Source organism: Pongo pygmaeus, chromosome 6, assembly GCF_028885625.2.
Source record: "Pongo pygmaeus isolate AG05252 chromosome 6, NHGRI_mPonPyg2-v2.0_pri, whole genome shotgun sequence".
In the NCBI taxonomy this organism is placed as follows: Eukaryota; Metazoa; Chordata; class Mammalia; order Primates; family Hominidae; genus Pongo; species Pongo pygmaeus.
The window spans coordinates 82033481-82055329 of record NC_072379.2 but is presented as its reverse complement, the minus strand read 5'-3'; the positions used below and the strand labels follow the sequence as shown (position 1 = coordinate 82055329).

Below are 21849 nucleotides of genomic sequence, written 5' to 3'. Positions count from 1 at the left end.
AAGGTTAGGAAGTCCAAGAACAAGGTACTGGCATTTGGTGTCTTGTGAGGGCCTTATTGCTGCACCCTCACATGGCAAAAGGGGCAAATGCTGTATCCTCACATGCCAGAAGGCAGACGGGCAAAAAGGTCCTAAGCTAGTTTCTTGTAGCCCTTTCATTAGGCAGTAATTAATTCATGAGGGAATAGCCTTCATGATGTAATTACTTTCCAAAAGACCCCCCATCTTTTAATACTACAATGGGGTTTAAATTTCAATATAAATTTTGCAGGAGACACATTCACACCATAGCAACATCTGTTCCTGGTTTTATCTGCTTGCCTTTCAGGAATCATTCCTGCTCTAGAAACTGCCTATTATTGCAATGACCCTTTTTGGTTTCCAGACTTCTGAGTGCCACACTCTGGCTTCTGATTCAAGTTCCTGCCTCTGCCACCTTATCTACCTATACTCCTCTCCTGCCACCAGATCTAACCAATGTACCATCCGCATTATAATATCCAGTTATTAAACACACTGTGATTGCTATTCAGAGACCATTGCTGAATGTTATTTGTGATTCACAGTTTATGGAATCTCAAGAATTTCTTCAATTCCTGAAGTGTATTTTAATTCTGGCTCTTCTGTCTCTTGGTACACATTCTTGCATTCTCATACTAAAACAAAATATTCAACTAATCTCAGAGTAGATCTATCTTGCAGCTTTACCTTCCAATATTTGTAATATGCACAAAAGGTATAATATTCTCTGATATGGGCCTTTATTTGAGGATTAGCTGGTGACATCTATGGAATTCTCACGGCAGCCATCTTACCTAGAACTTTGGCTATCTGAAGCCAGTTCCCCAATGCTGTCATATTCCTTTATAAGTCAAAGAAGTAGTACAGCTCTCTTTTTGCAATTTTTTTTTTACTTTTCTTAAATATGAAGCACAGAAACATCAAGTTGGCTATACATAATTCATTGTTGTCAGAAATCAGAGCATCCGAATGTGAGATGTATAGTATCTAACTGATTCAGGTGGACTTTAGCGTTGCTCTTGCTAGTGGTGGGAGTCATGCGAAGGTGTTCTGAGAGCTTTCATAACCCCTGGGAAACTTGCAGGTGATGGGGTCTCTCCCCTTGAATCCATCCTTCGTCTGTCAGATTTAGCACCTGCTTGGAGCAAGTGGCATCAATGAAAATCAATATTCATGACAGAAGCCTTTCTCTTTTTCCCTGTTCAATTTCATCTCTGAACATTAAGAAAATTAAGCATAGGAAAACTGGATTGGTCATAGATAGCTCTTATTATTTTGAGATACGTCCCATCAATACCTAATTTATTGAGAGTTTTTAGCATGAAGGTTGTTGAATTTTGTCAAAGGCCTTTTCTGCATCTATTGAGATAATCATGTGGTTTTTGTCTTTGGTTCTGTTTATATGCTGGATTACATTCATTGATTTGCGTATATTGAACCAGCCTTGCATCCCAGGGATGAAGCCCACTTGATCATGGTGGATAAGCTTTTTGATGTGCTGCTGGATTTGGTTTGCTAGTATTTTATTGAGGATTTTTGCATCAATGTTCTTCAAGGATATTGGGTCTAAAATTCTCTTTTTTGGTTATGTCTCTGCCCAGCTTTGGTATCAGGATGACGCTGGCCTCATAAAATGAGTTAGGGAGGATTCCCTCTTTTTCTATTGATTGGAATAGTTTCAGAAGGAATGGTACCAGTTCCTCCTTGTACCTCTGGTAGAATTCGGCTGTGAATCCATCTGGTCCTGGACTCTTTTTGGTTGGTAAGCTATTGATTATTGCCACAATTTCAGAACCTGTTATTGGTATATTCATAGATTCAACTTCTTCCTGGTTTAGTCTTGGGAGGGTATATGTGTCAAGGAATTTATCCATTTCTTCTAGATTTTCTAGTTTATTTGCATAGAGGTGTTTATAGTATTCTCTGATGGTAGTTTGTATTTCTGTGGGATCAGTAGTGATAGCCCCTTTATCATTTTTTATTGTGTCTATTTGATTCTCCTCTCTTTTCTTCTTTATTAGTCTTGCTAGTGGTCTATCAATTTTCTTGATCTTTTCAAAAAACCAGCTTCTGGATTCATTGATTTTTTGAAGGGTTTTTTGTGTCTCCATTTCCTTCAGTTCTGCTCTGATTTTAGTTATTTCTCGCCTTCTGCTAGCTTTTGAATGTGTTTGCTCTTGCTTTTCTAGTTCTTTTAATTGTGATGTTAGGGTGTCAATTTTGGCTCTTTCCTCCTTTCTCTTGTGGGCATTTGGTGCTATAAATTTCCCTCTACACACTGCTTTGAATGTGTCCCAGAGATTCTGGTATGTTGTGTCTTTGTTCTCATTGGTTTCAAAGAACATCTTTATTTCTGCCTTCATTTCATTATGTACCCAGTAGTCATTCAGGAGCAGGTTGTTCAGTTTCCATGTAGTTGAGCGGTTTTGAGTGAGTTTCTTAATCCTGAGTTCTAGTTTGATTGCACTGTGGTCTGAGAGACAGTTTGTTATAATCTCTGTTCTTTTACATTTGCTGAGGAGAGCTTTACTTCCAAGTATATGGTCAATTTTGGAATAGGTGTGGTGTAGTGCTGAAAAAAATGTATATTCTGTTGATTTGGGGTGGAGAGTTCTGTAGATGTCTATTAGGTCCACTTGATGTGACGTGAAGGACCTCTTCAAGGAGAACTACAAACCACTGCTCAATGAAATAAAAGAGGATACAAACAAATGGAAGAACATTCCATGCTCATGGGTAGGAAGAATCAATATCATGAAAATGGTCACACTGCCCAAGGTAATTTATAGATTCAGTGCCATCCCCATCAAGCTACCAATGACTTTCTTCACAGAATTGGAAAAAATTTCTTTAAAGCTCATATGGAACCAAAAAAGAGCCCGAATTGCCAAGTCAATCCTAAGCCAAAAGAACAAAGCTGGAGGCATCACGCTACCTGACTTCAAACTATACTACAAGGCTACAGTAACCAAAACAGCATGGTACTGGTACCAAAACAGCATGGTACCGGTACCAAAACAGAGATATAGATCAATGGAACAGAACAGAGCCCTCAGAAATAACGCCGCATATCTACAACTATCTGATCTTTGACAAACCTGAGAAAAACAAGCAATGGGGAAAGGATTCCCTATTTAATAAATGGTTCTGGGAAAACTGGCTAGCCATATGTAGAAAGCTGAAACTGGATCCCTTCCTTACACCTTATGCAAAAATCAATTCAAGATGGATTAAAGACTTAAATGTTAGACCTAAAACCATAAAAACCCTAGAAGAAAACCTAGGCATTACCATTCAGGACATAGGCATGGGCAAGGACTTCATGTCTAAAACACCAAAAGCAATGGCAACAAAAGCCAAAATTGACAAATGGGATCTAATTAAACTAAAGAGCTTCTGCACAGCAAAAGAAACTACCATCAGAGTGAACAGGCAACCTACAAAATGGGAGAAAATTTTCACAACCTACTCATCTGACAAAGGGCTAATATCCAGAATCTACAATGAACTCAAACAAATTTACAAGAAAAAAACAAACAACCCCATCAAAAAGTGGGCAAAGGACATGAACAGACACTTCTCAAAAGAAGACATTTATGCAGCCAAAAAACACATGAAAAAATGCTCACCATCACTGGCCATCAGAGAAATGCAAATCAAAACCACAATGAGATACCATCTCATACCAGTTAGAATGGCAATCATTAAAAGGTCAGGAAACAACAGGTGCTGGAGAGGATGCAGAGAAATAGGAACACTTTTACATTGTTGATGGGACTGTAAACTAGTTCAACCATTGTGGAAGTCAGTGTGGCGATTCCTCAGGGATCTAGAGCTAGAAATACCATTTGACCCAGCCATCCCATTACTGGGTATATACCCAAAGGACTATAAATCATGCTGCTATAAAGACACATGCACACGTATGTTTATTGCGGCACTATTCACAATAGCAAAGACTTGGAAGCAACCCAAATGTCCAACAATGATAGAGTGGATTAAGAAAATGTGGTACATATACACCATGGAATACTATGCAGCCATAAAAAATGATGAGTTCATGTCCTTTGTAGGGACATGGATGAAATTGGAAATCATCATTCTCAGTAAACTATTGCAAGGACAAAAAACCAAACACCACATGTTCTCACTCATAGGTGGGAATTGAACAATGAGAACACATGGACACAGTAAGGGGAACTTCACACTCTGGGGACTGTTGTGGGATGGGGGGAGGGGGGAGGGATAGCATTAGGAGATATACCTAATGCTAAATGACGAGTTAATGGGTGCAGCACACCAGCATGGCACATGTATACATATGTAACTAACCTGCACATTGTGCACATGTACCCTAAAACTTAAAGTATAATAAGAATAAAATAAAATAAAAAAAAGAAAACTGGATATCCACCGGCAAAAGAGTGAAGTTGGACCCCTACCTCACATTATATACAAAAATTAACTCAAAATAGAACACAGACATAAATGTGAGAGCGAAAACTATAAAACTCTTAGGAGAAAACATAGGTTTAAGTCTTTGTGTCATTAGGTTAGGCAAAGATTTTTTAAGATATGTTACCAAAAGCACAAGCAACCAAAGAAAAAATAGATATATTGGATTTTATTAAAATTGAAAATATTTGCACTTCAAAATACACCATAAAGAAAGTAAAAAGGCTGCCCACAGAATGGATGAAAATATTTGCAAGTCATGTATTTGATAAAGTTCTAATATCCACAATTATAAACATTTCTTACAATTCAACCATTAAAAAAAAACAAATAACCCAATTTTAAAATGGACAAAAATTCAAATAGGCATGTTCTCCAAAGAAGATATACAAATGGTCAGTAAGCACATGAAAAAGATACTCAACATCATTAGCTGTCAGAGAAATATGAATCAAAACCAAAGTGAGATATCACTTCATATTCACTGGGATGCTATAATCAAATAAACAGATAATAAAAGTTGAGGAGGATGTAAAGCAATTAGAATGCTAATACACTGCTACTGGGAATGTAAAATGGTACAGACACTTTGGAAAATAATTTGACAGGTCCTCAAAAAGTTAAATATATAATCACCTGCCATGCGACCCAGCAGCTCCACTCCTAGATACGTATTCAAGATAATTGAAACTATCTGTCTACACAAAAATGTGTACAGTCATCTCTCCATATCCTCGGGGGATTGGTTCTAGGAATTCCCCCATTCCCAGTTACTAAAACCTGAGTATGCTCAAGTTCTTTACAGAAACTGGTGTAATATTTGCATATAATCTATGTACATCCTCCTGTATAAATTAAAACATCTCTGTATTACTTATAATACCTAATACAATGTAAATGTTACATAAATTGTTGTTATACTGTATTTTTAAAAATTTTTATTTTTAAAAATTGTGATATTGTTTATCTTTGAACATTTTTTATCAGCAGTTGGTTGAATATGCAGATGTGGAACTTGTGGATTCAGAGGGTCAACTGTATACAATTGTTTGTAGCGGCATTATTCATAATAACCCAAAGTGGAAACAAACAAAAAGTCTAACAACTGATGAATGGATTAAAAGTAATGTATAACCATACAATGAAATCTTATCCATCAATAAAAAAGAATGACATAATGATACATGCTACAACAGTGTTGAATCTTGAAAATATTAAACTAAGTAAAAATAGTGAGACAAAAAGGCTACACCTTTTATTATTCCATTTATTTGAAAGTATGTAGAAAACATATTATTAGTGGTTGTCAAGGGCTAGGCGAGGCGGGAATGGGGAGTGACTGCCAGTACGCACAGGATTTTTTAGAGGGTAATGAAAAGGTTGTGTAATTAGATAGTGGTGATGGTTGCACAATTTTGTGAATATACTAATAACCATTAAATTATACAGTTTAAATAAGGAAATTTCATACTGTGTGAACTTTATTTTAATTAAAAAATTAAGGCAGCCTTGATCTTGTCTCTGGTCAACCACCTCTGCTGCTTCTCCATGCCTTTCATAACCAGCTCCCCATCCAGTCCTTGACATGTCAAAATTGTTTTTCCATTTAAATTTTTGGCCTTTATTTTTCAAGGTAACTAGAAAGTTTCTTTGAAATCTAGTGAGTTTTCTTTAGGCCTTCATCACATGTAGTCACAAAACAGTGCCTCTCCTCTTATTTCAGGATGTAGATGCAATGATTCCAGAAGCTAACAATCCATTGTTTATGGTTCTGAAAGGAATGGAGCTCTTTTCAAAATGTGGAGAAAGCCAGGGCATTCCAGCTTAGTAGATAACTCTATGCTTTGCAAGAATTTATTCTTCATAGTACTAAAAATAGTACTTAAAGTTTTCATAACATCCTGAAATATCATTCAGGTTTTTCTCAAAATTTCCTTCATCTTTGAAATGAGAGAAGAGCCACATAGAGTATATTTTTTAGAATTCCATTGGTAATGTACATGTTTCTCATGCTTTTATTTGGGAGTAAGTTTGTATAATCCTAACTTTCTTCAGCTTTAGTAGCTGTCATAGATCATGCTTACGTCACACTTGGAGCTTCATCTTTTTTTGGATAATACAACTTTATAAGTAGCTAGCAAAGCTATGCTAACCTTATTGTGAGTGGATAGACAAAGTGTCAATTGAACCAGAAATGGAAAGGGGAATGGGGACAGTGGTTCATACAATGGAGTAGTTTTCTTCTTGTGATTCATAATGTCCAATCAAGGACAAATGGGCAGAACCTGGGTGGATTGGACTACGCTAGTGTTAAATTGGAAATCTTTGCACCTTGAGCAGTGGCAAATAACCTTCTCAAACTTCAAGTAGCTTTATTTTTTATTCTTTATTAAGACCTGATTTTTCTTTTCAGAAGAAACATTTCAACTTTCGTGCAATATGGCTTTGCTCAGCCAGCTTTCTCAGCCAAGTTGACAGGACAAGGTGAAAAGAAACTCTTAGGGGAAAGTCTAACCCTAGTTCTGGGGAGATGTTGGCTCCATGTCACTTCAGGACAAGACCAAGTCAGCTTGTCAAGGATCTGTGGTTCCACTGCCCAGTCTGGTATCATCTGTCTGACATTTTAGTTTTTTATCTAGCAAAGATTCTTGAGCCAGTTTCTTAATATTTTGTATACTGCAATCTACTTTCTGTAGCCCTCTTCTTCTCACCTTTTCCCTCATCTTTTTACCTGGCTTGTCTCATAGAATGTCATAATGAAGTTCAAAGACGTCTGCCCATTCAGTGGCACTAAAGCCTCTAGAATAGCCTGGGATCTGATGGCAGGGTGGGGAAGCTCAAACAGGTCTGCCTAAACAATGAAGTTTTCGTCTCTCCACTCTATCTAGTGTTTTTAAGCCAGTGATACTCAACCTTTAGCAGGCATCAGAATCACCAGAGTAAGGGGTTGTGGGGAAAGGGGGAAGTTGGACAAGCTTCCTAAAACAGATTGCCAGACCCCAACCCTGAAATTTCTGACTCAGTGGGTTGGGGTGGGGACTGTGAATTTGCCTTCTTAACTGTCTCCCAAGTGGCACTGCTGCTGGTGGGGTCAGGGAATCTCTGCTCTAGGATTTCTCGAATTTTGGTTTACTCTTGGCACAATTAATCCAAATATATGAGGCTTTATTGTACTGCATAGGTGATATTGAATGTTTGTTTTCCCACAGTTACTTAAAGCATTATAGTTCAGTAATTTTAAAGTTTCAATAAACCCTTTTATTTTACCAAGGTGAAAATACACCACATGATTTTAAAATGATGCCATGTCAGCCAGGACATACATAATTTGAGTCTCAACTTATATTTCTACATTGTTTCTACCTTTTCTCCTTCTCTTCCCTTTTTTCCTCTCTACCTTCCTGCCTCAAAGATTTATTTAGTGCCTGCTCTGTACCTGACGCTAAACTAAGGCCCAGGGTACAGCATAAATTAGTAATGGATAAATAAGTGTCTTTGCAGTCTAGTCATAGGTGACAGACATGAAAAAGAAGTGAATACAGTCATGTGTCACATAATGATGTTTTGGTCAATGACGCACTGTGTATTATGGTGGTCCTATATGATTATAATACTGTATACTTACTGTACCTTTTCTATTTTTAGATACACAAATACTCAACCATTGTGCTATAACTGCCTATGGTATTTAGTACAGTAATATGCTGTACAGGGTTGTAGCCTAGGAGCAATAGGCTATCCCATCTAGCCTAGATATATAGTAGGCCATACCATCTAGGTTTGCGTAAGTGCAGCCTGTGATACTTGCACAATGACAAAATTGCCTAACATGCAATTCTCAGAAAGTATCCCCATCATGAAGCCACACGTGACTGTACAGTGACATGTCAAGGGCTATGGCAGCAGTATCTGGGTGTACAGTGAACAGGGCATGAGCTATGCAGGAGGGGTGGTGGGATGGCAGGAAAGGTAGCACAGAGTTGGAACTGAGGAGCCAGCATGGAGTCTGCAGCCTAACTAGAAGGCATGGGAACTGCAATGGTATGAATACCACAGTGTTGTCTTGCTCTTCCTCCTTTGCTTAGTTTAACTTAGAGAAATCCCTAAGCAAAAGGTCTTTGCTATGAAAGGACGACACCTTCTGGTCATCCTTTCTGGACTGGCTAGGGCTGGGAGTGATTGTATGGTACTTAACTCAGAAACATAATCCTTTCATTATGTCCTAACAATCTAAACCAGGCTACTTCTCAAGAATTCTTTCTCATGCTTATAAAATGATCACACGTGCTTGGACCACTATATTAGGTTTTAAGAAGTGTGCCTCAATGAGTGGATGGTCATAAGGCATTAGAGAACACGCAGGAAAACAAGGTTTTTAAGTACAGTTTCAAAGTTTTTAAGTACATGGCCCTGGGACTTACTCTTGCATAGAGCCAAAGCCCAACTCTGTCACTACCTTTGTGATTTTGGAAAATTTCTTAACATCACTTGAGCCTCAGTTTTCTCATCTGTAAAATTGGAATATGATATAAAATTTTAATGAGGATAAAATAAGATGATGTATGAAAAGCGTTTGGCATATTTTAAGTCCCTGGTTACTAAAACAGCAGCAAAATAGGCACAAAGAATAAAAGCATTTGATATAAATGCAGCTTCATCCATCCAGAGATCATATGGAAAGATACAATAATCTACCAGTACCCTCTAAGAAGTGTTATAAGGAATTGCTTTAAAATTATAAATTATTTGAGACAGATTCACCCTCAAGCCAGAAGAACCACAAGCTTATCAGTGTGTCAGATGATCAGTACATTGGGAAAATCTAATGATGACAACTCAGCTTTTATTTTGATGTCTTAGGTACAAGTCAGACCCTGAACTCACAAACGTAGCATCAGTGAAAAACTGGTTGAAACTTTTCAATGGTTGTTGAGAAAAGAAAAGGTTTTGTTTTAGTGGGATAAACACACTTACTCCACCTACGTTTTGAAAACAGACGTTTCAAAGGAAAAGAAGTTAAGGAAAAGCAAATGAACTCTCCCAAGCGGCCACATCCTATCCTTGTGCCCATATAAAGAAATTAGGAGTATGATTCTCATTTTATTGTCAGAGATCATCTTCAACTCTACTATCTTAAAGAATCTTTAATTTAGGACACTTCTAAATCTGCTTTCTCTGATTTTCTTTCACAAATATAAACATTATTATAATCGTCAGAACAGATAAAGTAGAGCTGCTTGAGCCAAGAGCCACTTGATATATACCAGGCACTAAACTAAGTGCTATATAGCATTAGCTTCATTCAGTCCTCACAACTCAATGACAGGTACCCATTTTACAGATAAGAAACATGAGGCTTAGAGAAGTTTGTCATTTGTCCAAAGCTTTCCCCTACCATTCAGCTGTATGTTCAAAGCAGAACTATGAACCCAGTTTCAGAATGAGTGCATGACATCACCATTGTGCTGTATGGTCTCACCTGCTGGTTTCAGTCCGCCATGGTGGAGTATCAAATTACACATCAGCCTCCTGTTGCCCAGCACCTGTTGCTGGTCCCAAACGAGATAGGGCTGCAGCTTATGTCATGTTAGCAGGATGCCCTGGAATCCCTGCCTGTAGATGTAGCTACCACTTAACCAGAGCTGGAGCTCCCTGGGTCTCATGCAGGTGCCCAGGGCAGTTGAGGGTTTAGGGTGATCTCTGTGTGCTCGGGTGGCCTCAATTTGAAGTGGATTATTTTCCACTTCCTTGTTTATAATAAAGACTGATCTACTGGGGCCTCAGAAAGACGCTCTGGGCTACTAAGCAGCGGAGAGGCTTTGCCTCAAGCAGTCCTGCGATGTCTTTTCATGTTTTCTTCTTTGGGTGCTTCAAGAAAGACCCATTTCAGGCAGGAAAACATTCTTTTCTGACCCAAGGAGGTTTTAAAATAATAGCTTGAATGTCTTACTTTGAAACTTTGAGGATTTTCCCTCATTTGGTGATTTTGTTTCTGATATATGGTATGTGCTTTCCCCATTTCTGTGTAAGAAGGGAGCAAGGTTTGTCACTTGTGCAAAGCTTAGCCTGGGCCCAGCCTGGACTCTCTTGCATTGTGTGGCCCAGAGCTCCCAGTGAAACAGGCCCGTGTGGTCCAGGCCTGCGTGGAGCCTGGGCTCCAGTCATGGTCACTTAGATCACAGAGACAGCCAGCGAGGCTTGTCCTCTAACCAGCGTTTGTTTGTTTGTTTATTTGCTGGTACCTACTTTGAGCACATCTTAGATCTCATCTCAATTGTGTTAGTAACTCATAGACAAGAAGAATTTTTGTTTTCCTACAGTGTTTGGGAAATTGTGTGTGAAAATTCCTAACGGTGCCCTGCATTTTCTCACTTTATTCCTATTAATAATAATTTAAAGAAAAAGAAATAAGGCTGTGCCATCCGCTAGTAACAATTAAGGACAATAATATGCATAGAGTATACTTCTGTTGCTCCTAGAGAGCTAGGGAATATAAGATTTTGGCTAAATGGGCAGTATACCTTTTTTTTTTCTTTTTCTCTCACAGAGATGCATGCACTCCATGCCTGGAAATTTTTAGAAATATAGTAGAATATGTCTAATACTAATAATATAATAACTATATACTAAAAACAATGTTCCAGAAGCTGTTTTAAAATATATATGTTTGTAAATTATGTACATATGACTACATAATATATATGTGGCATATGCATTATGTGTATGTGGTACATAGACATTACCCATAACAATTAGAAAGTACCTCTGTCTCCATTTTACAGATGAGGAAGCTGAGGCACAGAGAGATTAGTGACTTGTTCAAGATGAGACACACGCTGGTAAATGGTGGGGCTAGGGGTTATGTATTTAACCACCAGGTGATACTATTATACCTCCATGACTTGATGCTTCCTGGGTGTCTTAGGAGGCACTTTCAATTTTTGCAGTAACTCAAGAACTCACCAGTAAGAACCTTAGTTAGGAGTTTGAGTTGGTAGAAAAACAACGGACCAAGACTCATAACCTTTCTTCTACAATTTACGAGTTGTATATACTTGGGCACATCTCTTAACGGAATCTCACTATCCTCACCTGTAAAATGGAGATTATAACATCTATCCACATACTTCATAGAGGTGTCATAAAGGCACGTAACATAATGAATCTAAAGACCCCTGAAAACCCTTCAAGTGCTACATAAATATTCAGAAATGGTTTCTCACATGGTCACGGTTAGGTCTGGAATGCTGTGCTAAGGCTTTATCACTCTGAGCCCAGTGCCCCCTTTCACTCCTCTGTGCTATATCAATGTGTCTTTCAAGCAAATTCACATGCTGATCTGTGTTAGTTCCTATTCTGCAGAAATGAGAACTGTTAAACTCATTCTTTAAATATAATCCCCTCACTGCTATGATAGAGAATGTGTTACACCACTAAGGAACCCACCTCTCTTTTTTTTTTTTCAAATTTAGGAAGCATTACTTTCCTTTTCTCCTTCTTTCCTAAGAGACTAGAATCCTGTATTGCAAATGAAAGTTCCTCAATAAATTTTAACCGAGTAGAATCTGGGATGCTCAGAATGGAAGAGGTCTCATGTAAGCTGGACCAAGACTTTACAGATAGGAAAGCTGAGGGTCTTATCTGACATCACCCAGCCTATTAGGGCCAACATGGGCCAAGAGCCCATGTGTCCTGACTTCCAGCCCAGAGCCAGTTCTGCTTCATGATCCTGCCCCTTGCACTCAGAAGCTGAGGGTATTTGTGGTTTGTTTGTTTTAGTGCTTTCTTTTATTACTGATAGCTCTTCTGCAAGAAATGCCTCCCCTCTCTAAGCATTTATTCTTTGTTACTTACAGAAGAAGACTGCATAAACTGGGCGTGTCAAAGGTCACCCAAGTGGATTTCCTGCCAAGGGAAGTAGTGTCCTACTCAAAGGAGACCCAGACTCCTCTTGCCACGCATCAGTCTGAAGGTAAACTATGTCTTTGGCTTACTCTCCATATTATCTCTGGAGAAATCACTGGGAAGTAACATCTTTCTTGTTGATTTCCTCTTAAAATAAGAGCTCTTCAAGGGATCATGGGATACAAACCTAATGACACTGAAAGCCAAAGCCTCCTCTGAGTTTGAAAGCTATGGAGAGGGAATTCAGTGATACCCTTCCAAGTGACCTGGCAACTTTAAATTAGATAAACTAAAGAGGTTTATCTCACTACATCGAAACCATGTGAGGAGAACAAAAATCATCAAAGAACAATGTAATAGAAACAGTGCTGAATTTTATCAATAAGAATACATTAAGCATACATTAAGAATCTTAAGCATACATTAAGAATCTTAAGCATACATTAAGATTCATCATTTACATGGCTTAGCAAACTGTAGCCCACCACCTGTTCTTAGAAATAAGATGTTGTTAGAATACAGCCACATCCAACCATTGACATCTGTGGTTACTTTCTTGCTGCAGTGGCAGGGTTGAGTAGTTGTGAAAGATACCTTATGGCTCACAAAGCCTAAAATCTTTATTATAACCTGGCCCTTTACAGAAAACCTTTGCTGACCACTGATTTGGTTTGCCAATTGAGGTGACAACACACGAGAGTTTCTGACCACAACTTAAAAGCATTTTCCTGTGCAAACTCCACATAGGTGAATGGAAATTGAACTCCATACCTTCTTTGTGTATGCCAGAAAAATATCAAGTGAAAAAGTCACATACGGATATCAGAGAATCATAAAAATACACTCATGAGAGAAGTCGAAGTTGATAAACACTTCCTAGAATTCAAAACTTTATCAAAGCAAGATTATGCAAAAGCAGAAGAGGGAGATGTATTTTGAAAATAGGATAAGTGAAAGTTTCATTGTTAGAGGCTAACATTGTTATAGCAAAGCAAATACTCTTTTTACTGTATGTTATTTTATTCTTCGGTGTAGTGAAGAGGATGTTGGAATTCTGGGTTCCTTGTTGTTATGTAGTAAGTATGGACAAAAGCCATGAAATGCAAAAATGATTAGCATTTCCCCCTTAGTGATTTACAGGAAATATAAAAATCAGTGCATTTTTGTTTGTGCAAGCTACAGGTTTTCAGTTTTGGTTCTAAATAAATAACGCCAAAAGCAAAGTGAATCAGATTCCTTGAAGTCCGGGGTGCTGTCAGGCATTCTGAAAATCTTTCCTATACAAGCTGCTGTGGGGACAATTCATTAGTAGCAGGGCCTCCATTTTTCAAGCCCCAGTGAAATGAATTTTAGAAGCAAACAAGTAGCACCCTCTGGTGGTGAGCTTTTAAACCAACCAACCCAACAAATGAGAACTGTATATTAACGTGGCTGAAAATACAGTTAGCGAGGGGGAAAGAAAGAAAAGAAAAAGAAAATACAAAATTAGAAAAGCCTGTGAGAGTTCACCTAGTCTATCCTTGGGCCTCCAGACAAGAACAGGAAGATCGTTAAAAAACATCCTCATCACCCAACCAAAACATTTGTTTGACTTAATTTGCTGCCAGAGGTATTTGCAGAGCTGTAGCTGGAGGCATGTTTATTTAGCCCAAAACTTGACCCATAGCATAAAGTTATACAACTGAAATAGGAGAAGGAGTGAATTATTTTTTAAAATGTGTACTTAAGATATTGGAAGTGGTAAAGAAATATTTACAAGGGAAGATAAATTAAGGATGAAAAGGCATCAGCTCTAAAGTTTTAAACTGGAACACATCAAAAGGAAAAGGCTGTACATTCCATTTTATTACTGCAAGGAGAGCTTGGGAGCCCTCATTATGATGTGGTCCAAGCAGCAGGAAAGGGGGAATTTATTTCTCAGCTATTGGCAGAAGTTCTTTCTGTTTTGTTCACAAGATCCATCAAGCTTTTTTGTGGTGAAGGGCATTTAGATGGTTCAGATTCCACAATACAGAACCCAAAGCTAGCTACCATAGTTCTTGACATTTAAGCAATCCTGGATGGATTTGGACAGAAAAACCTTTCAATTTGGGTTCAGCAAACTGACCCTCACCACAGGCGATGATGCCTTGACCCTTGGCTGCCGGCAGTCACCCGGCTGTCCGGCCGTCGAGGGTGCTGGTGCTCACTTTCACCTGCTGTGGGGAGGTGGTTGGCAGGAGAGCTGCGTGGAGCAGTGGACAGTTGGCACTGAGGTTCTACCATGCGGCAGATGTGGGTTGGCTCCACTGTGGGGTTTGAGCCGTGGCAATGTTTTCATGAAAACTGCGCCTTTCAGCGGCAGGAAACAACTACTGAATTTTATGACACAATGAGGCTCTTTGGTGGCTAACATTTGAAGCTGTGGCATATATAACATCCACTTTGGCTTGCTGTTGCCCATAATGTAGGAAGGCATGCTGATTATTTTTTGTCATTGTTTGACTGTGGACAGTTTAATGATATTCAAACTAATGATCTCAGAGCATTGATTTGTTCTGCCTCTAATGGATTCTAGTGCATTCAAGTTCTTACACATTCCCATTTTACTTTTGAAAATGAAGGGGAAGGTACTTTGGATTTGCCTAAGCTTAAGCATCCTTTCTGTACTGTGCACTGTAATGAACATTCTCATCATAGTAGGTATTAATTTTTGATCATAATGATCTGTTATGAGAAACACTCCAGACAGTGATATAAATAAGCAACAATTTAAGTATAAAGTCTCCATGAATACTGTTCTTTCAACAAGGTTAGACCTTCCTTCTCTGCAGGGAAAGAAGGCCAAGAATGGGCAACACTGACTTGGAGAAGGATACCTTTGCCCCAATATATTTTAAACACATAATTTTATTCCCAAGTAGCAAGAAAGGAAAAAGAAATTATGGTCCCCTCCAAGGCTGCCTCTCTGTTGCCTGTTATGAACCCATTTCTGTACCAACCATGAGGTCCTGGGCTTAGGGAGCCAGTCTTTTGCATCTTTATTATAGTGAGTAAGTGCGTGGCTTATCCTGAGTACCCAAGAAATACTGCTGAACGACAAAGATAATGACAGACGTCTCTAGAAACACCAAGTTCACTATGGTTCCCCTGGGGGAATGAGAATTTCTTCATCTGCTGGAAAGATGCAAGCCGCACTGGAGGAAGGAGGAGGAAATTTCTACAACCTGGTACATACTGCATAGTTTGTTTTGATAGTCACCTGGTATCTTGTGGTCAAGCTTTAATCTCTACTCAGGCCCAGTAGCAAACCAAGACATCTCTCTCAAAGGGAGAGTAATGCAATAAAGAGGCCACATTATTATTCTAAAATCTAAGCACCTCTTCTGAGACTCACCTCTTAGGGACATTTGTTTGATTTGCCATAGACACTTGGGGCACCGTTGGGTCAGCTGGACCATAATTTCCAAGTATTATAGCCATTTGAAAGTAAAAACTTTCAAAGCACTGGGTAAATGGATTGAATAAGTAGGTGCAAACATTGAACATGTTGCCTGCAAAACCCAGAATGACCCACTAAGCATTTTGACTTTTAATATTAGAGAATTAAGGTATTCACATATACTTTGGCGTTTACCAGATGACTAGACCAATAGAGACTTTCTTAAGGTAGCAAGTCCTTATGTTTTCAAAGATTTTTCCTCCATCCTCTGGCCTACATAATGTCTTAACTAGGTCTTAAAGGTACCAGCTACAGCTTCCTCTCCAGGTCCTGCTGACATGATGCTCCATGTTGAAGGTGAGATTGACAAGGGCTACAGATAGAGAACTGGCTCAGCCCTGGTGTAGGATGATGAAGATGCAAAGAGAAAGGCGGTAGGTCTTTGGCTGTCAAGCAAGGCTTAGTGTAGAATATGGTTTGGAGGTACTCCCAGGCCTCTGTATTCTTACCTACATTCAATTTCCCATTGTTTCCTGATCATTGCTGTCACTTTCACATAAGTCATCTGGTGACACTAGCAATTCCACAGACCTTATTCAGAAACCCACAGAATTTAAACTTTGCATTTGACTTTGACATTTTTGTAGATACTTTTCACAAGCAGAGAAAGTCCATGAGTCTATGCCTAGATCTAAAATATAGAGACTTCAACCTGCCATCTATTTCTTACAGCTGTCCAGTCCCATTAGAAGTATCCACCTCACCCTAGTGTCTTTAAATTCTTCATGCCATTCACACTATTCAATAGCAGTGAAAATTTGATCCCCTAAATCCTTCTTTTCAATGGACACTTCATTAAAGATCACCATCGAAGAAAAATTATGTAGCTATTTGTTATAGCTGACAGATTCCCATTCCTGAACTCTTACTGAATTTTCATTTTCTTTAGCATCAGCTATGGCAGATAACCAACATCAGCTTCCCACGTGACTATCTCCTGATGGTAGTTTCTGTACCAGACTGAGTTTGTGGTTGCTGACAATAGAAACTAACTCTAATTAAATTTAAACAGAAAAAAGGTTTGTTGAGAAGATATGAGATACTTGATAGAATTGACAAAAAAAAAAAAGCAAAAAAAAAAAAGCCAGAGCATTAGGTTTGGAATAAAAAGTAAATTAGGTAGCTATTATGGACTGGATTGTGTATCCCCACAATTCATATATTGAAGGCTTAACCCCTAATATGACTGTATTTGGAAATAGGGCTTTTAGGAGGTAATTAAGGTTAAATGAAGTCATAAGGGTAGGATCTCTAATTGGTGGCCTTATTAGAAAAGGAAGAGAGAGAGAGAGATCTTTCTCTCTGTGTGTGCGTTCACTGAGGAAAGGCCATGTGAGGACACAGCAAGAAGGCAGCTGTCTGCGAGCCAGAAAGAGAGCTTTCACCAGAAAATGAACTGGCTGGCACCTTGATCTTGGACTTCCCAGCTTCCAGAACTGTGAGAAAATAAATTGTCCTTGTTTAAGCCACCCAGTTTATGCTATTTTTCATGGCAGCCTGAGCAGACTAAGACAGCAGCTAACACAGCAAGATCATACCAGTGAACCTTCCTGGTTAGAAGACCTAAGCCTCCTGACTTCCTGTCACTGGATACTCTCTGTTAGGCTCATGATTTAAACTCTGTAGTCACTGCTGGCTTGGAAACCTCTAACTCTCTCTGCCTCTTGACAGTGTTCCCTCAAGGGAGTCCATTAGCCAGGACTAGGTTACGTGCCCCTGTGTTAGCTGTGAGGGACAAGGCAGAGAAATAACTGCCCCAGTTCAGCTTCCCATAATGTTTGGGGATGCTATGACTCAACTTTGATCTATTTTTATATCCTTCCTTTTAGAACAATGGGTGTTTGGATGCTAAGTGGCCAAGAATATATATTGGAAAAATGCCCACTTTGCTGTAAGAAAAAGAAAAAAAAAGGGAGGTAAAGAGAAAAATAATATTTATTATGTGTTCAGCACACTCATATACATTATTACGCTTGTAGCATTGCTAGAATTTACTCACCTTATAAATCAGAGGTGCAGAGAGAATGCAGTTCCTTTATTTTATCTGCAGCCATTTATAATACTACTAGTTGACATAGAGAAAATATACAAAATAAACAACTTTAGTTCACTCTCATCTTTTAAACAGTCCCTGTTAGTATGTTCCATTAATCTTGGGTAGAAATGCCCAAGCTCATAGAGTCCCCCTCTCATCTGCATCTCTCTCTGAGATCATGGCCAGTTGTAGAGGTAAGAAAGATGAGGTTTACATGATCTAATGGCCTTGGTGGAGATAGGGAGGATGAGGGACTCTGGCCTTGTGCTAGTCCCTGGCAGCATGCTGGCTGACATCTGTTGCCCTCTGGCATGATGTCCTTTGTCCACCTGGGCACTGGCACCCTGTGTTAGAGTGTGTAGCTGGTGAACTTGTGATTTGTTCTTTTGGCTTAGTGTGGCAATGTTCCTAGGGAGCATTGGCTATCTCTCTTTTGATTATTTAGTCTCCTCTCAGCTGTCATGGTCTCCAGACCTTGAGTCGATGCCTTGTCCTTTCTCCATCCTAGAGGTCTACCTTCAGTCCATGCCATGCCTTTATCCACCACAGCAGATCTCTTGGCATACTGACTCTCACTTTAGTGCCCATGCCTCAGAATATTTAAGGGAGGTCCTCACAGTTCTTTTCTCAGTCTTATCATGCCAGTCACCCCTAGGGAGGCTCAGATGCCTATGATGAATAAGATCTACTGCATGGTGGTCTCTTTTCAGATTCCCAAAAAATGAGTGTGGTTCAAGAACCCTGTGCTCATTCCTCCTCTTAGTTTAACAGTCCACCTCTCCTAATGCTTCCCCTAGAAAGTGAAAATCCAGATATATCTGAAACTTTGTCTCTTCTTCTGAAATGCTCCTATCTGGAAATATATTCCCCTGTTTAACTTCCTTCAATTTATATCTTCATTCTACCATGGAGTCTCAAGGTTTTACTGTTCTGGACAGAAGGAGTGATCTTGGTAGTTATTGATATTTTAAATGGTAAGGAAAAAAACTGGAATATCCTTTCTCCCTCAATTAAACTTGGCTCTCAAACTACAGTGGGATTACAAAATTCAATGTTTTGAGATGGAAGCTGAGTTTTACCTTAGCTGTTTTATTTTCATTCTATATCAAATTCTAATCTCTCTACTGGCAAATAAATGCCCTAGGTACACTAGGGTGAATATCATTACATTCACAAAGACAAACAGAAAAGCATATTAATAATTTTCAAATATAAGCCCCACTACACACAAAAATTGTTTTTGCCTACCTCTCATAATCAATGACACAGTCAAGAAATAGCAGAACTAAATAATATTACAAGGCATAGCAAACCTTTAATTCCCTGGAGAGTAACAACTGATATGTTGCCTTACTTAAGAAACATCTAAGGTTCCACTTCCAGCATCAAGTAGACACGAGAGATGGAGCACATGGAGCATGTGAGATGCTCCATGAATCTACTTCCCAGTAAAATTGGTAAAAATGATAAACAACAACAACAAAACCGCACAACTATTTAAAATATCTGGGAGCAGTCCTAATAGCATATAGCAAGTAAAAAAAAGAAAGAAAGAAAGAAAAATATTTATCTAATAAAACTAATTACAACTTGGTAAAAACAGGAAGATTCTATGGTATTTGAACCATACTCCATTCCCTCCTTGCCCCCAATTCAGCTTTAAGGAAATTACTTCAGGTGGATGCAGCAGAAAACACAGGGCTACCTCTCCTGCCAGCTCCCACTTGGAGAGCTATTGTATCTTCCTGGAAGAGGCAAGACAATTAGCATTTCTCATACTGCCCCAGCTACTTGTTTCAGAAGATAAGTTCCAAGCAAGTGTGAGTACAAGGTGGGGACTCCCTTTTTCAGCCCAACACTAACTTGAGGGATGGAGATTTTTACCTTGGCTTCAACATGCTGAGAACATGGGACCCCAATTGTCTTCACCATGGCTCATGTGTAAAGCAGAGGTTTCATGGTGGGAAAAGCAAGCTAAGTAGACCAGAAGCAATAGCAGTACCCCACTCTCCCACACAGCCAGCTGCTAAAGCAAAGGTGTCACTCAGAAAGAAGTGTGCCATTATCCCCTCCCCCAGCTCCAGAATCTTGGTGCAAAGATTTTGACCAGGGAGAGAGGCAGGTCAAAATCAGAGAGCTCAGAATCTCTTCTCAAAAGAGCTAACATGATTTTCAATGTTCAAGCCTAAGGGCATCCTCAAAACAATCAAGATAGTGGTGTAAAGCAATTAAGAAAAGACTGGTAGGTGTGCTAAATGTGTAGCTAAGCTGAAACATAGCTAGCTTACCAGACAGAACCAGGAAAACAGACAGCTAAGAAGAGCCCTTCTGGGATCACAACACATCTCAAAAACTGGTCTCAAAACTGTAAATTAAATTCAGGCTTATTTCAACCTGTGGAGAAATTTGTGCCCCAGGGCAGTGTTGAAAACTATAGAGCAACAATTATGGAACTCAATGGCAGCAATTAGTGAAACTGAACAGTTGATGTGATCAGAGAAAGGAACTGCTAAATGGACTACAAAAACCTGTTACCGCAGGGTAACTATGCACATGCCCAAGGCTGCACCCTTCCAGAATCAGTATGAGAGAATTCACACTATGGGAGGACAGGGGAGAACAGACTTCACCAAAATAGCCCAACCAATCACTAAACAAATAAGCAAGCAAATAACAATAACAAACCTGGGGGTTGGGGGAACTGGTATCCAGTGCTGCTACAATATATTATCAAAGTCAATTTCTTAAAAAAAGAAATTCGAGGCAAAGAAACCAGAAAGTCTGACCCCTACACAGGCAGGGAAGCAGGCAACAGAAACTGCCTGTGAGAGCAACTAGATGGATTTAACAAAGACTTCAGAGTTGTGTATGTGAGTATGTGTTTTTTTCAAAGAACTAAAAGAAACCATACTAATGAAGTAAATGAAAGTATGATTACTATATTTCACCAAATAGAGAATGTCAACACAGAGCTAGAAATTTTTTGGAAAAAAAAAGAACCAAATGTAAATTGTAGAGTTCAGTACAAAAACTGAAGTGAAAAATTCATTAAAGGCACATAAACAAACATTGAACTAATAGAAGAAAAGAATTAGCAAACTTCAAGATAGATTGATAGGGAGTATGCAGTCTGGAGATGAGAAAGGATAAACAATGAAGAAAAACTAAGAGATCCTCAGAGAAATGTGGGATACCATTAAGCAAATCAGCCTACCTGTAACAGGAATGCCAGAAGGATAGATCAAAGAAAAAGGGGTAGAAAATACTCAAATAAATAATAGAATAAAAATTCTCAAATTTGATGAAAAACTTTAACTATAAACCGAAGAGGCTCTAAACTCCAAGTAAGATTAAAGCAAATAGTTCCACAGACACAGCATAGTACAAATGCTGAAACCAAAGACAAGGGAAATATCCTGAAAGCAGCAAGAGAAAATGAATTTTCACTTACAAGAGAACCTCAATAAGATAAACTGCTGACTTCTTATCAGAAATAATGATGACCAGAAGACAGTGGTGTGGTGTATTCCTAGTGCTCAAAGAAAAAAAGAAAAAAAAAACACAACTATCAATCAAGAATCACTACCCAGCAAAGCTATCTTTCAAAAATGAAGGTAAAGTAAAAACATTCACAGATAATCATTGAGATAATTTGTAGTCACAGACCCACCTTACAAGAAGTATAAAAGAAAGTTATTCAGACTGAAAGTGACTGACCCCAGAGAGTAATTCAAATCTATAGGGAAAAACAAAGAGCACAAGTAGAGGTAGCTATGTAACTATAAAAGATAGTATACATACATATTTCTTTTTTCTTTTCCTTCTCTTATTTAAATAGCAGTGTATAAAACACGATACCTATAATTGTATTATTCAGCCTATAACTTATAGAAAAGTAATATATTTTCTAATAACAGCACAAAGAAGGTGAGTGGGAGCACTTTGTTATTTA

General features: G+C 38.7%; 1 protein-coding gene across 2 annotated transcripts in view; it reads left to right on the top strand.

The window, feature by feature from the left end:
• Nucleotides 1–21849, top strand: part of DYNC1I1 (dynein cytoplasmic 1 intermediate chain 1) — a 316684-nt gene that overhangs the window by 81982 nt on the left and 212853 nt on the right. For both annotated transcript variants that reach the window (XM_054496029.2, XM_054496027.2), the window contains one exon: nt 12333–12448. In XM_054496029.2, coding sequence (XP_054352004.1) covers nt 12333–12448 — 116 coding nt within the window. The remainder of the gene's footprint in view (nt 1–12332; nt 12449–21849) is intronic.